This window comes from Bos mutus, chromosome 15, assembly GCF_027580195.1.
Source record: "Bos mutus isolate GX-2022 chromosome 15, NWIPB_WYAK_1.1, whole genome shotgun sequence".
Taxonomy (NCBI): Eukaryota; Metazoa; Chordata; class Mammalia; order Artiodactyla; family Bovidae; genus Bos; species Bos mutus.
In genome coordinates this window covers 40,587,065-40,601,106 of record NC_091631.1, presented here as the reverse complement: position 1 = coordinate 40,601,106, position 14,042 = coordinate 40,587,065, and the positions used below count along the sequence as shown (strand labels likewise).

Genomic DNA, 14,042 nt, shown 5'->3' with positions numbered 1-14,042 from the left:
TTTTTGCAGGTAGATTATGTTTCTTCATTTAGTTATTTTTCTCAGATTATGTCTCATTCATTCATTTGGAATACGGTCCTCTATCTCCTTATTTGGCCAAATCTTTGTATTTCTTTCAATATCTTAGGTGGGTTATTTATGTTTCCTTATCTTGAAGTGGCCTCATGTAGGAGATGTCCTTTGGGGTCCAGCAGCACACTCCACTCTGGTTACCAGAGCTGTGTGCTCTAAAGGTGCCTTTTATGTGAGTTGCGTGAACCGTTATATTGTTCTGGGGCTGAGTACTGTGAGTGTGCTCCTAGGCAGTACTGTCCTCTGTCCAGTTAGCTGTGCCTTATGTGGTGACTGCAAGCTTCCTGGAGGGCAGAATAGGCTTCTTGTATGGCTCTTTGCAGGGCCTAGTGGGCACAGGGCTGCTGCTGGCTCATTGGAGGGTTGTATTGGGTCCCTGGCACTAATAGACTAGAGGGAACATTCCAGAATGGAGATTGCCCATACTAGCATTAGCATGGTAGGACAAGCTCCCCCAAATGGCTGTTGCCATCATTTTCTCCCCCAAGGAGTGTCCCATTTGCCTCCTGTCTCTCTGGGAGGCTCACTAAGATCAGCAAATGGGTCTTGTCCAAGTTCCTTTCACACTGTTGCCTCTGCTTGGGACTTGGAGCATGTTGAGATTTTGTGTGCTCCCTTGAAGAGCAGAATCTCAGTTTCCTAACGCCCCCTCCCCGCCTCTCAGGCTCCCAAACATAAGCTTTCCTGTTTTCAAAGCTAGACATTCTGGGGACTTGTTTCCTGGTGCACGACCCCATGGACTGGGAAGCCTGATGTGGGGCTTGAACCCTTTTCCTTGGGGATGACCAGTTGTGATATTTTTCCTATTTGTGGGTTGCTAAGCAAGTGATGAGGGTCCTGACAATACAGTGTTTCCACCCTTCCTACCTTTCTCATGTGGTTCCTTTATGTCTTTAGCTGAGGAAAATCTTTTCTGCAGCAAGTTTCCTGCAGCAATCTAATCTTCAAGTTGTTCCTTTAGATAGTTCTCTGTAAATAGTAGTTTTGATGTGTCTGTGGATGGAGATGAGTTCAAGGTCTTCTTACTCCATCATCTTGGCCATCTCCTCTATTTTCTGTAATGTGAATGCCAGATGGAAGAGTAGAGAAAAGGGTAAAGAGAATATACTATAGAGAAAAATGGCATGACATTTTAAAAATCATCTCTGTTGACTACATTAAAAGTAAATTTTAAAGCTCAGATACCTAAGGAAGTATTTCAGGTGCATAACTGATCATATTATTCAGGAACCCATTCTGGTACTTACTGGTCATTGCTTATTATTCTAGCATAGATGGTAGTTACAGCCACATTAGTTTAGTTCAGTTGCTCATTCGTGTCCAACTGTTTGTGACCCCATGGACTGCAGCACGCCAGGCTTCCCTGTCCATCACAAACTCCTGGAGCTTATTCAAACTCATGTCCATTGAGTTGGTGATGCCATCCAACCATCTCATCCTCTGTCTTCCCCTTCTCCTCCTGCCTTCAGTCTTTCCCAGCATCAGTCTTCCAGTGAGTCAGTTCTTTGCACCAGGTGGCCAAAGTATTGGAGTTTCAGCTTCAGCATCAGTCCTTCCAATGAATATTCAGGACTGATTTCCTTTAGGATTGACTGGTTGGATCTCCTTGCAGTCCAAGGGACTCTCAAGAGTCTTCTCCAACACCACAGTTCAAAAGCATCAATTCTTTGGTTCTTAGCTCAGCCACATATTGCTATTCAAATTTAAATGAATTAAAATGAAAATTAAAAGTTAATTTCATTGGTTGTACATTTCAAGTGTTTTATAGCCACATGTGGCTAGTGGCTACTTTTTGGACAGTGCAGACAGAACATTTTCATTATCACACAAAGTTCTGTTGGGCAACACTGCAGTCGAGAGCTTGAATCATGCTTAAGGCCTTTTCTGTCTTGTTCAATTGAGGGCAGTTAAATAAGCAAACATCTGAAAGGAATGGAAGGTAATGGGATAATGAATGGGTCAAAATGCAACAGCATAGTAAAAGTTATATGAAAAATATCATGTAACTTATTTTTAAAACTTCTCAGAGGGGAAAAAGAAGACCTTGTTTAAAAGTTTGACTTTGTTTAAAGGATCATGGAGGAAAAAATAGAACATTGCTGGAGTCTGCCTTTGTTTAAAGGGTTCTTAAGGAGTTGAATATAATCTCTTTTGATTTAGGCACTTCATCAGCTTATTGGAGATTTGCCTATATTAAATTTTATGTCAAGGGGATTTGCTTCAACTGAGATGTTTCTGGTTTTGAAGGCAATGCTATTTAGTCATAGAAGAAAAGGAAAAATAGGGACATACACATAGAAAATAAAACATTGATACTTTTTTTAGAAAATTTAAAAAAATCATATATGCCTTTCAGTGAGTTTTAAGAATTTAGCACTGTAAACAGCATCTAGTTCATTATAATGTTAATAAGAGAAAGATTTTTCAACCATTGATTGAGCTGTTAAAGATGGGATAATAAATGGTTCTTGAAGTGTTAATGTCTTAAACAAGAAATTAGCAAAATTTCAATAGAAATTCTATAAAAGTGATAAAATCAATTAACTCAGAGATTTTAATCTGCAGGTCCCCTCTGGAAGTTCAAGGAGTGAATATGAGCTGACTTTGGAAGTCTTACATTTTGGTGGATTTGATAAAGAAGTCTTTCAAATAGACAAAGTACCCTACTTTTAATGGAAAATTCATGCAATTTTATTAAATCTGTTTGTTAGGGTATCCCTAGCGGTTAGCAAATGCCAGGAAAGATACTGAGTACTCAATGAATAGATTTTGAATGAAAACATAAGTCAATTGAATTTGATGTCCTGAAACTATTTACATAAAATTTAGTCAGATATAATCTAGTGTAAAAGTACCCAAATAAAATTCTCAGTTTTATTTACTTGCTTTATTTTAATTGTATCAAATTAAAAAAGAATGCAAGTCTTGACAATTGAAAGTGCTTCTGTAAGATTTAGACAGGCAGCTTTGAGGAATCATTTGGGGAATATTAGGGGTCATTTAATAATATCTTTAAAAATGTTTACAGGAATGTTTGTTATGTTCCGTCCTCTAACACCACTTTCTTAGTGTATAGTTCCTAAAAGTGAGTATTGGCATCAGATAGTTTTTGCTCATTTGAGGGTAAAATTGGCAAGAGTGGTGGGTATGATTTGCATGATTGGTGGGTATGATTGTACAATACAATTCTTTTCAAAGATAAGCAACTAAGTTAAACTAAGTTAAAGTGAAAGTCACTCAGTCATGTCTGACTCTTTGCGACCCCATGGAATTCCATACAGTCCATGGAATTCTCCAGGCCAGAATACTGGAGTGGGTAGCCTTCCCCTTCTCCAGGGGATCTTCCCAACCCAGGGATTGAACCCAGGTCTCCCGCATTGCAGGCGGATTCTTTACCAGCTGAGCCACAAGGGAAGCCCAAGAATAAGTAAGTAAGTGTTAGTCACTCAGTTGTGCCCGACTCTTTGTGACCCAATGGACTGCAGCCCACCAGGCTCCTCCGTCCTCAGTCCATGAGATTTTCCAGGCAAGGATACTAGAGTGGGTTGTCATTTCCTTCTCCAGAGCCCAAGAATATTGTAGCCTATTCCTTCCCCAGCAGATCTTCCCGACCCAGGAATCAGACCGGGGTCTCCTGCATTGCAGGCGGATTATTTACCAACTGAGCTCTCAGGGAAGCCCAAACTAAGTTAAAGACTCCTGTAAATCTTCATAGTAGTGGATTGTGTTAAATGAAAAGCCCTTTAGTTTCCTTTTATCTCAATTTTATTCATTAAAATATTTTGTAAAAGCTTACATACAACATGTACTAAGCTGTGGGAACACAAATATGAGTCATACTTTGTTCTTGCCTTCAAGGAGTCTTACAGTTTAAGGGAAGACGTGGCAGAAATATATTCTACCAATGCATAATGATGGGGTTTAGAACATACTACCCCAAAGTATGGAACCTTTATATGTGGAATATTTTAAGCAGAAGGAATTAGAACAGCATATGCTGGAGGAGCTTTCCGACCTGCCTCTAAAGCAGGTTATAAAGTCCTTATGAGAAGTTTCTTGCCTATGCCCAGAGGAAAGGAGCATCTTTAGCTCCAAAGGTGAAGGAACATAGAAATCTGAACAACAGCTAATACTAGTAAGTTCACTGTACTCAGCTCATCCTCTTTGTCCTGTTGTATCTTTCCACGATTTTCTGCTTTTCATTAAACTTGACATGAGAACACTCAGGTTTAATTGTTTCTCCAGGTGTTCATTTCCTTATGAAGGCTTCAGTGTCAAGTATTGGGTTGGCCAAAAAGTTTGTTTGGGTTTTTTGTAAGATCGTACAGAAAAAAAACAGATGAACCTTCTGGCCAACCCAGTAAAACTTATATTAAATAAATTTGTATGCTTTTCTCTTGTTAATTTGTCTTGTTACAGGGCTCCCAGAAAACTTAGGAAGGGTAGGGGAAAAAGATTTTTCCTCCCCTGCAATATGTATCAACCATTTTTAAGCAGTCAGAAACAAAAACAGAATTATAAGGAAACAGTAAAATTAAACAAGAAAATTTCTGTAACAAAGCCATCTCCAAATACTTAATCCCCCCTTCCCCAGTTTTGAAAACAATGTGTGGTATTGTCAAATAGTGTTAAGAAGTACAATGAAAAGCAAAGTGTTAGTTGCTCAGTCGTGTCTGACTCTTTGTGACCCCATGAAGCGTAGCCTGTCAGGCCCCTCTGTCCATGGAATTCTCCAGGAATACTGGAATGGGTAGCCATTTCCTTTTCCAGGGAAGATCCCGACCCAGGGATTAAACCTGGGTCTCCTGCATTGCAGACAGATCTCTACCATGCGAGTCACTAAGTCTCACTTCTCCTTTCCTCAGAGGCAACTGATCATAAGTTTTATGTGATACTGCTAGACATTTAAAAAATATAAAAACATGAGTGAGTGTTTGTATACGTATTTTAAGGCTGTATTGGAGTACACAATATGTAGCTGTACCATGCTTTTTGTTTATTTTTAAAAGGACTTTTTTAAAGATTTATTTTATTTATGACTACGTTGGGTCTTCATTGTTGCACGTGGGCTTTCTCTAGTTGTGCTGCATGGACTTCTTATTCCAGTGGTTTCTCTTGTTGCAGAACATGGGCTCTAGGACACTTGAGCTCAGTAATTATGGCTCATGGACTCTATAGAGTACAGGCTCAATAGTCGTGGTGCACTGGCTTAGTTGTCCCGTGGCATGTGGAATCTTCCTGGACCATGGGGTCCACGGATTGAACCCGTGTCCTTTATAACTGCAGATGGATTCTTTACCATTGAGCCACCAGGGAAGCACTGTTCTGTGCCTTTTAGTATACCATTATATCTTGGAGTATTTTTCTTATCAGTACCTATCTCATTTTTACTGGCTTCATGATATTGTGCAGATTTTTAACTAGTTCATTTCTGATGGACATTTAGATCAATTCTAGGTTTTTGTTATGATAAATAATGCTGTGAAGTCAAGGAGATAAAAAAATGTGTTTTGTGTTAGTATAGTGATATTATAGTTCAGTCAGTTCAGTTGCTCAGTTGTGTCCAACTCTTTGTGACCCCATGGACTGCAGCACGCCAGGCCTCCCTGTCCATCACCCACTCCTGGAGCTTGCTCAAACTCATGTCCATCACGTTGGTGATGCCATCCAACCATCTCATCCTCTGTTGTCACCTTCTCCTCCTGCCTTCAATCAGTCCCAGCATCATGGTCTTTTCCAGTGAGTCAGTTCTTTGCATCAGGTAGCCAGAGTATTGGAGCTTCAGCTTCAGCATTAGTCCTTCCAATGAATATTCAGGACTGAAAAGTATTATAGTTAGCACTATACTAACACACGTACAGACAAAGCACATACATTTCTTTTATCTCCTTGACCTCACAGCACTATTTGTCACAGCCAAAAGTGGTAGGTATGTATAATTAGAGGGCTTCCCAGGTGGCTCAGTGGTAAAGAATCTGCTTGCCAATGCAGGAGGCTCCAGAGACATGGGTTCAATCCCTGGGTTTGGAACATCCCTTGGCATGGGCATTGGCAAGCCACTCCAGTATTCTTGCCTGGAAAATTCCCTGGAAGTCACGAAGAGTTGGACACAACTTTGCACACACACATGTGTAATTAGAACAAGGGCTGAGCACACTTTTAGTGTTATATTAAGGTAGAATGTGTTGGACAATATGGTGACAGACCCTAAGGTAGTTCCATGAGCCCTGTCTCCTGGTGTTTGTGCCTTTGTATAATCCCCTTCCCTAAAGAGAGAGCAGAATAGATGGGGAAACAGTGGAAACAGTGTCAGACTATTTTTGGGGGCTCCAAAATCACTGCAGATGGTGATTGCAGCCATGAAATTAAAAGATGCTTACTCCTTGGAAGGAAAGTTATGACCAACCTAGACAATATATTAAAAACCAGAGACATTACTTTGCCAACAAAGGTCCGTCTAGTCAAGGCTATGGTTTTTCCTGTGGTCATGTATGGATGTGAGAGTTGGACTGTGAAGAAAGCTGAGCGCCGAAGAATTGATGAATTTGAACTGTGCTGTTGGAGAAGACTCTTGAGAGTCCCTTGGACTGCAAGGAGACCCAACCAGTCCATTCATTCTAAAGGAGATCAGTCCTGGGTGTTCTCTGGAAGGAATGATGCTAAAGCTGAAACTCCAGTACTTTGGCCACCTCATGCGAAGAGTTTGACTCATTGGAAAAGACTCTGATGCTGGGAGGGATTGGGGGCAGGAGGAGAAGGGGATGACAGAGGATGAGATGGCTGGATGGCATCACCGACTCAATGGACGTGAGTTTGGGTGAACTCTGGGAGTTGGTCATAGACAGGGAGGCCTGGTGTGCTGCGGCTCATGGGGTCGCAGAGAGTCATACATGACTGAGTGGCTGAACTGAACTGAACTGAACCAAAAGAATATGCTAAAGGTAATCTAATCACTGACTCAATGGACATGAGTTTGAGTAAGCTCTGGGAGTTGGTGATGGACAGGGAAGCCTGGTGTGCTGCAGTCCCTGGGTTTGCAAAAAGTTGGAGGTGACTGAGAGACTGAACTGAATGTAAAGTTACTTCCCTAATTGTTACATAAGACTCCATTTTACTAGCAGACTTCCTATCTCTGCATCACTGGCTTTGAATCTTCATGCCATAAGGAAATCAATTTGTTACAATCTCAGTAACCTTGGAAGTGGATCATTCCCCCGTTGAACCTCCTAATGAAAATTTAGTTATAGTTGACACCTTGGGTTGTAGCCTTGTAGGAGACCCCGCTAAACTATACTGGATTCCTAATCCACAGAAGCTAAGATGGTGTTGTAAGCCACTGGATTTGTGATAATTTGTTATGTAGCAAGGAGGCTGTTACATCTCATTGAGAGAAAAAATTAAAAAACTTTAAGCTTCTTGGATACAGCAAGAATATTCTGATTAAAAATAACTGAAGGAGTTTTCACAGAGGTTAGAAACTAGGGTAATTGGTCTATTCTTCCAGAGATTGCAATGTGCTTTTTTAAGCTAAGAGTGAAATATTTGTTTTACATCATAGTTACTATAGGAACAATGTAAGGTTTTGATTTAGCTCCTAAACTGTTACCAACTATGATATCATATTCCTCTTTTTATTCCAATCATCTAGCACATTACAGATGCTCAATAAATGCTTAGCAGCTGTCTGGGAATTCTCGTTTCCAGTGATCTCAAAAGGCAAATAGAAAGTCATGAATGAACTAATGAAATATTATGCAAAATTTGTAATAGGTAGTCTACAAGAGAAATTCAGCAAGGTACCCAGGACTGTGTTACTATATAAGGTGTCCTGTCTCATTTATTCTTTATAATAATTTGATTGGCAGTTACGTTAGTAATAGATAAAATGATGGTAATGAGAATTGTATTTTCATCATTTCACATTTAAAGAAGTTGAGGTCTTAGAGGTTAAGAAGCTGGTACCAAGTCATATAACTTAGTTTTATCTGATTCTAAAACCTTTTCTGTAAGTCATTTATTATTGTGGCACAAGTAGAAAAATTCTCACCAGTGTTTATGATCGAAAATTTGTATGTGTCTTCCATGGCAGTGGGAGGATGGTAAGAGAGGCAGTATGATGTGGGGGTTTTGATCAGAAAGCAGCTTAATTATGTCATGCTAATATATTTGATACTTGCATTAGTTAAACATCTCTCCTGCTGTTTTTTTCTTTTTAAATTTACATACAATAAAATTCTGGTGTGCAGTTCTTAGGAGTTTTGACAAAGGCATACAATTGTGTAACTGCCACCACCACAATTCAGATACAGAATAGTTCCATCACCCCCAGAATTACTTTGTGCTATCCCTCTGTAGTTCCCTCAACTCTAACCTCGGGCTGTTTTATCTGTAATCCCTACAGTTTTGTCTTTCTGTGTTATATAAATGAAATCATATGGTATAGAAGCTGTAAGTCTTGCTTTTTTCACTTACCATAGTGCTTTTGAGATTCCATTTTGTTGAGTATCTTAGTAGAGACTCCAGTTACTTCTGTGCTATATCATTAGATGCTGTCTCATCTGTGTTTGCAGAGCTGTTTTTCTTTAATCTTTCTATTCTGTGGGTGGAATGACTTCTGATGCTCTGTTTTCAGGTTACCTGAATTTTTTGTAGTTCCATCTGCTGTTGTGTCCATCTATTAGATTTTTTCATTTTAGTTCTTTTCAGCTAGAGCTGAATTTTTTTTTTTTCTTTTTTGTTTTCACTTCTCTATTAAGCTTACCTTTCTGCCACTCAAGGCCATTTTCTTATTCTGTACTTTGAATATACTTTCCTTAAATTGTTTAAATTTATTTATAATATATGCTTTGAAAACTCTTTATTTGCTAAATCCTACATCTAGACCTGATCTTGGAGAGGCATCAGTGAGCAGTGGCATGAAGTAAGATCTTAATTTCCTGGCCAGAAATTGAACCTGGGTAGCCTGGATAAAAACCAGGAGTCCTAGCCACCACACCCGCAAGGGCTAGAGGCTAGAAACTATTTTTCCCTGGCTCTTGCTCCCAGTGAAAAATACATTTCTCACAGAGGCCAAAACCATAATTGCAGGTACAAAGTTTATTATTAGAAACACAGCATAACAACAAATGGCAGAGCACACAGAAACTGTTAAGATAGAAACAAGGCAGAGAGACACATCCGGAAAGAAAAAGTGTGCACGGCTTTCCTAATGAGTGCAGTACAGAGGAGGTTACATCATTTATATAGGGCAGTTCTTCTGGGTCTTTGCCTTTGGCCAATTATCTGGTTTCTTTTTTCACACCTGCCTTTGCCCTAGGACCCTCCCCAATGCGCGCGTGCAACTTTTTTCCAAATGAATTTTAGCCCAAAGGCCTATGGGACAGTCTTAGCATCACATATTATGGATTTTATGGGGTGGTGCCCCCTCCCCGCTTTTTGACCCCCAAGGAGCCTTTCTGCATGTGCAGTGTCTCCCTTACCCAAGAGTGTTCCAGAAGTATATGGCATTTTGATCCTTTACTCAAACAAGGTTTAGGCCCTCTGTATTCCTGCCATGATTGTTATCTTGCGTCATCCACAGGAGACAAAGCCTGGCTATTTACCCTGTTTCTGTTGTTGCTTTCATTTCGGAGGGCAAACAGGAGGCTGATTATAAATGCCTAACTTGGAGCCCACCTGTCTCCTGTCTCAGAAAATGTAAACAGGAGGCTAGTTGTATGTGTCCAGCCTGAAGCCCTTCTTTCTCTTGCCCTTAGAAATGTAAACAAGAGGTCAGTTGTAAATGCCTACTCTGGGGCCCAACTATCTCCTGCCTCAGACACACTTGGAGTCAGTTTCTATTGACTGCCTTTTTACTGTCTTGTTTCTTTGAATCTCATAATTTTGGGTTGAAATTTTTGGTGTTTTGTGAAAATTGTTGGGCTTTTTGGTTCTAGCGGACCATTAACTTGCCTGGACTCAATCTGCAAACTTAGTTTCCTACGCAGTGTGAAAGGGAAAGTGTTAGTGGCTCAGTCGTGTCCTGACTGTTTGTGACCCCATGGACTGTAGCCCACCAGGCTCCTCTGTCCATTGGATTCTCCAGGCAAGAATACTGGAGTGTGGGTTTCCATTTCCTTCTCCAGGGGATCTTCCTAACCCAGGGACTGAACCCATGTCTCCTGCACTGCAGGCAGACTCTTTACGGATGAACCGTTGGGGAAGCTCACATTGTGTGAGGCAGCTGATACCTGTGCTCAGTTCTTTTCTTTCAACTACTTGTTTTTTCAGTTTGGTCTCCTGGGGAGTAGGGTAAGGTAGGGTTCTCTGTACCTGTGTAATTTGGTGGTCAGCCAAAAATTTGGGCAGAGTTCATAGTCAAATTTTGGAGCTCACCTGCCCTGTGGTTCCCTACTTCTGGGGATTTCCTCCTAATACCTATTTTGTCTGCCAGTAGTAATCTCTGTCCTCTGACACCTCCAAGCCAGTAAGGGCTTCAGCTTTCCTGCTGCTTGGGCTGTGTATGGTTGGGGAATGCATTTGGTTAAAAAGCATCAAACTTATATAGATCTTAAGCCATGCAGCTTTCAATTCTTCTATGGTCTACCGTAGAGACTACCTGGGGTCTCCTCCCCACCCTCCCATTCATGTGTAATTTAACTGAGCAGAGTTTATGCTCAGATTTTTATGCTCTTGTGGTTCTTCCATTCCTGGTAAGTCTACCTTAAATTTCTAGCTGCACTTCGAGCCCTGAACTATTTTGTCTACCACTTTGAGCTTTGTGACTGCCTTCACCTTATTGGAGAAGGTGATGGCACCCCACTCCAGTACTCTTGCCTGGAAAATCCCATGGACGGAGGAGCCTGGTAGGCTGCAGTCCATGGGGTCACGAAGAGTTGGACACGACTGAGCGACTTCCCTTTCCCTTTCACCTTATCTGTTGGCAAATAGGAAGGGCCCTCAATATAAAAACTAAAAGTTGATCTCATGATTCTGTTCCCTTCTAGTTGGAGTTTTTCATGAGTAAACTCTTCTTTTTCTACTGTGTATTTTGGGACACTTTCCAAAAAATGCTTTAAAACAATTAAAATTTTATCCAGGTTTAAATAATTATTTGCAGGAGACTTACATGATCATTTCTCTCAGCTGTGTTTGCAGGAAGTTCCTTTTCATCCCTCTGTTTCCTTTTCTTTTAAAAGTTTTTCCACCTGTTCTTTTTCTTTCACAGTTACATCTATATTATGTATTTTGTGCCTTTAAGATGGTACAGTCTCTCTTTTATGCCTATAAGAGGGAATCTCATCAAATGATCCCTCAAGTTTCTGGCCCTTCCGAAATTGTTCCTACTTCCAGACCCCTCTGAATATGTCAGTGTTTAGGTGTTTGCTCTTTCAGTCTACCAATCTCAAATGACTCATTTGCCCTGTGGGGTATCACTCCTTTTGATCTTTTCCACCATAGGAAAGGTTACCTTAGGACATTTTACTAGCTCAGGTGCCTTCTTGACTGCCTTTTGGTCAGTCTTTCCCACTATACCTCTGGATATTTGGCTTTCTGTGCAGCAGAAGACAGTCCTTGGTAACTGCCCCTGGTATCATGGTGTGATTTGTTCTCTTCACTGGTTTCTTTCTCTATAAGGTCTTCCTCTCCAATAAACACCTCACTTGAATTACTTTGTTTGCAAAATTTGAGAGATAAAAACAATTTCACTTAACAGAAAAGCTCTTGTGTAGTGCCCTATTTAGAGTGAGATCTCAGTAGTTTGGGAAAAGCCACAAGATGGCTGCCGTTAAAAAGCTACATCTGTTAGCAATAAGGAGCAAATATACGAACTTCTGTGTACTTCGCTTATTATGTTGGAAAGAACATGGGCTTTCAGTTAGGCTGGGATTCACATCTTAGCCCTAACGTTTCCTCACCTATGAAACAGGGTAGTATATTGGGTTGTTTTGAGCTTTAAATAGGAGAAAGTATATAAACTTCCTAGCACATTGATAATAGTAAGGACAGAATAAATTGTATCCATATACTATCATGATTTTTTTTTTAAAAACTCTTCTCTGGGTCATTGCCATCAAGTAATGCCTGGAAGTGGTGTCCAGGGAGTACTTATGATACTGTAGTTGTAAAGATTCTGGTTCCCTCCACAACCTTTTTTTTTAAAGATAGTAGTATCCAAGAGGAGAAGCAATTGAATCACTTTTTTCCACAATTGACTTTTGGCAGTGTCCTGAATGCATGTCTTCACCAATAGGCCCAGTTGATCCATCCTCTGTACAGTTTATTTCTAGATTATTTAGAGTTTACATTATTTCTGTCATACCTAAAAATAGTAACGAATTGTTACATTTTGTCTATTTGTTTTGTCTATTTGTTTCCAATAACCTAGTAATTATTTTTTGATGATTACAAGATCCCAACAAGATCTTTATTTTGCCTAATATGAAGTAGACATTGGGGATGCAAATGTTAGATTTTAAAGAACTTTTTATGGTAAAGAATTTAGATCAGGAAATAAAGAGCCATTTAAAGTTTTTAGAAAGATAATTGTGATTACAGCAGAGCAAATGTGGAATTGAATGAGATAAAGAAGTCAACTAAGAGGTTTATTGATAGATGTTAAAGATTTAAATGAAGGCAACAGCCTTATGATTCATAAGAGAAAGAAGGAGTCAAAAGAAGAATTTAAAGTTAGATTTGATGGTAGGAAAGGAGAGGTCAAGGATGACTTCCGGATTTTTGATTCAGTATATGTTGTGTGTAAAACATGGTGTTTTCAAGGGTTTGATTCTTATTTCTTTGTCTGCTGTCTTCCTGGACCTAGCAGATGAAGATGGAATCCCAAAGAACATCCAAGATTTAATGAGGTTGAAGAATTGGGGTGATGGCACAAGACTACTCAGGTAGGAGAGATACAGGAGTAAGTGGTATAGAGCTGTTAGTGGAGTATTTTTTTCCCATACTACAGTGAACTTTTTGAGCACAAGAACAACGTCCAAAGGACTTCCCTGGTGGTCCAGTGGTTGGGAGTGTTCCTGCCAATGCAGGGACCTTGGGTTCAGTCCCTGGTCTGGGAAGATCCCATATGTGGCGAAGCAGATGGGCCTGTGCACCACAACTACTGAGCCAAAAGTAAATAAAATTAAAAAAAAGAAAACAACAACAACAATATCCAACTTGCTTTAGCATCTGTAAATTTCTTAGCATATTAGGTGTTCAGTAAGTGCATGAATGAATAAATGAAATAAGATAAATATAACTTCACTGAGTATGGCACAGAGATTGGTTAAAATATGAAAGATTAGCATTTGAAAATATTAATATGTCATTTGCTTTTTTATCTATTTCTAGTTAAATATGTAGTATTTAAAAATATGCTAACATGTGTAGGCAAACACAGGTATATTTTTTTCCATCTTCATTTATATGTTTGTACCCTTACTATTGGGAATGAGAAGTGGGGGTGAAATCCTTCACATGCTAATACTCAAGTTTTATTAACAAATGAAATGTAAATATGATTTTTCAATTGACTTTTTCAGTAGTCTTCATCTGAACATTCTTTACTTTCTTGTGGCTGGCTGCAATATACATGTTGTTAATTTCAGTAGGCTTGATTAGGAATACATACTGATATTTTCTTGCTACTAGATACGTGCTACCCACTATAAAATAGTGGAAAATATGAGTCAAAATTTACCTTATTCATTCCTTGGGGTTGTATTTTTTAATCAGTGTCTCCCATGGCTTCAGTTCAGTCGCTCAGTCGTGTCCTCCTCTTTGTGACCCCATGATTCGCAGCACACCAGGCCTCCTTGTCCATCACCAACTCCCGGAGTTCACTCAGACTCACGTCCATCGAGTCGGTGATGCCATCCAGCCATCTCATCCTCTGTCGTCCCCTTCTCCTCCTGCCCCCAATCCCTCCCAGCATCAGGGTCTTTTCCAATGAGTCAACTCTTCGCATGAGGTGACCAAAGTACTGGAGTTTC

The 14,042-nt window shown here is 39.9% G+C and overlaps 1 protein-coding gene across 12 annotated transcripts in view; it reads left to right on the top strand.

Annotated features, from left to right (window-relative positions):
* BTBD10 (BTB domain containing 10) overlaps positions 1-14,042 on the top strand; it is a 75,292-nt gene that overhangs the window by 8,802 nt on the left and 52,448 nt on the right. For 5 of the 12 annotated variants that reach the window (XM_070383974.1, XM_070383967.1, XM_070383975.1 and 2 more), the window contains exon 2: positions 12,878-12,953. The exons of 5 other annotated variants lie outside the window; for them this stretch is intronic. In XM_070383974.1, the coding sequence (XP_070240075.1) occupies positions 12,913-12,953 (41 nt within the window). In that variant the 5' untranslated portion in view covers positions 12,878-12,912. Of the gene's footprint in view, positions 1-12,874; positions 12,954-14,042 lie in introns of all 12 variants that reach the window. 2 more of the 12 variants (XM_070383969.1, XM_070383978.1) reach the window with 1 other exon arrangement.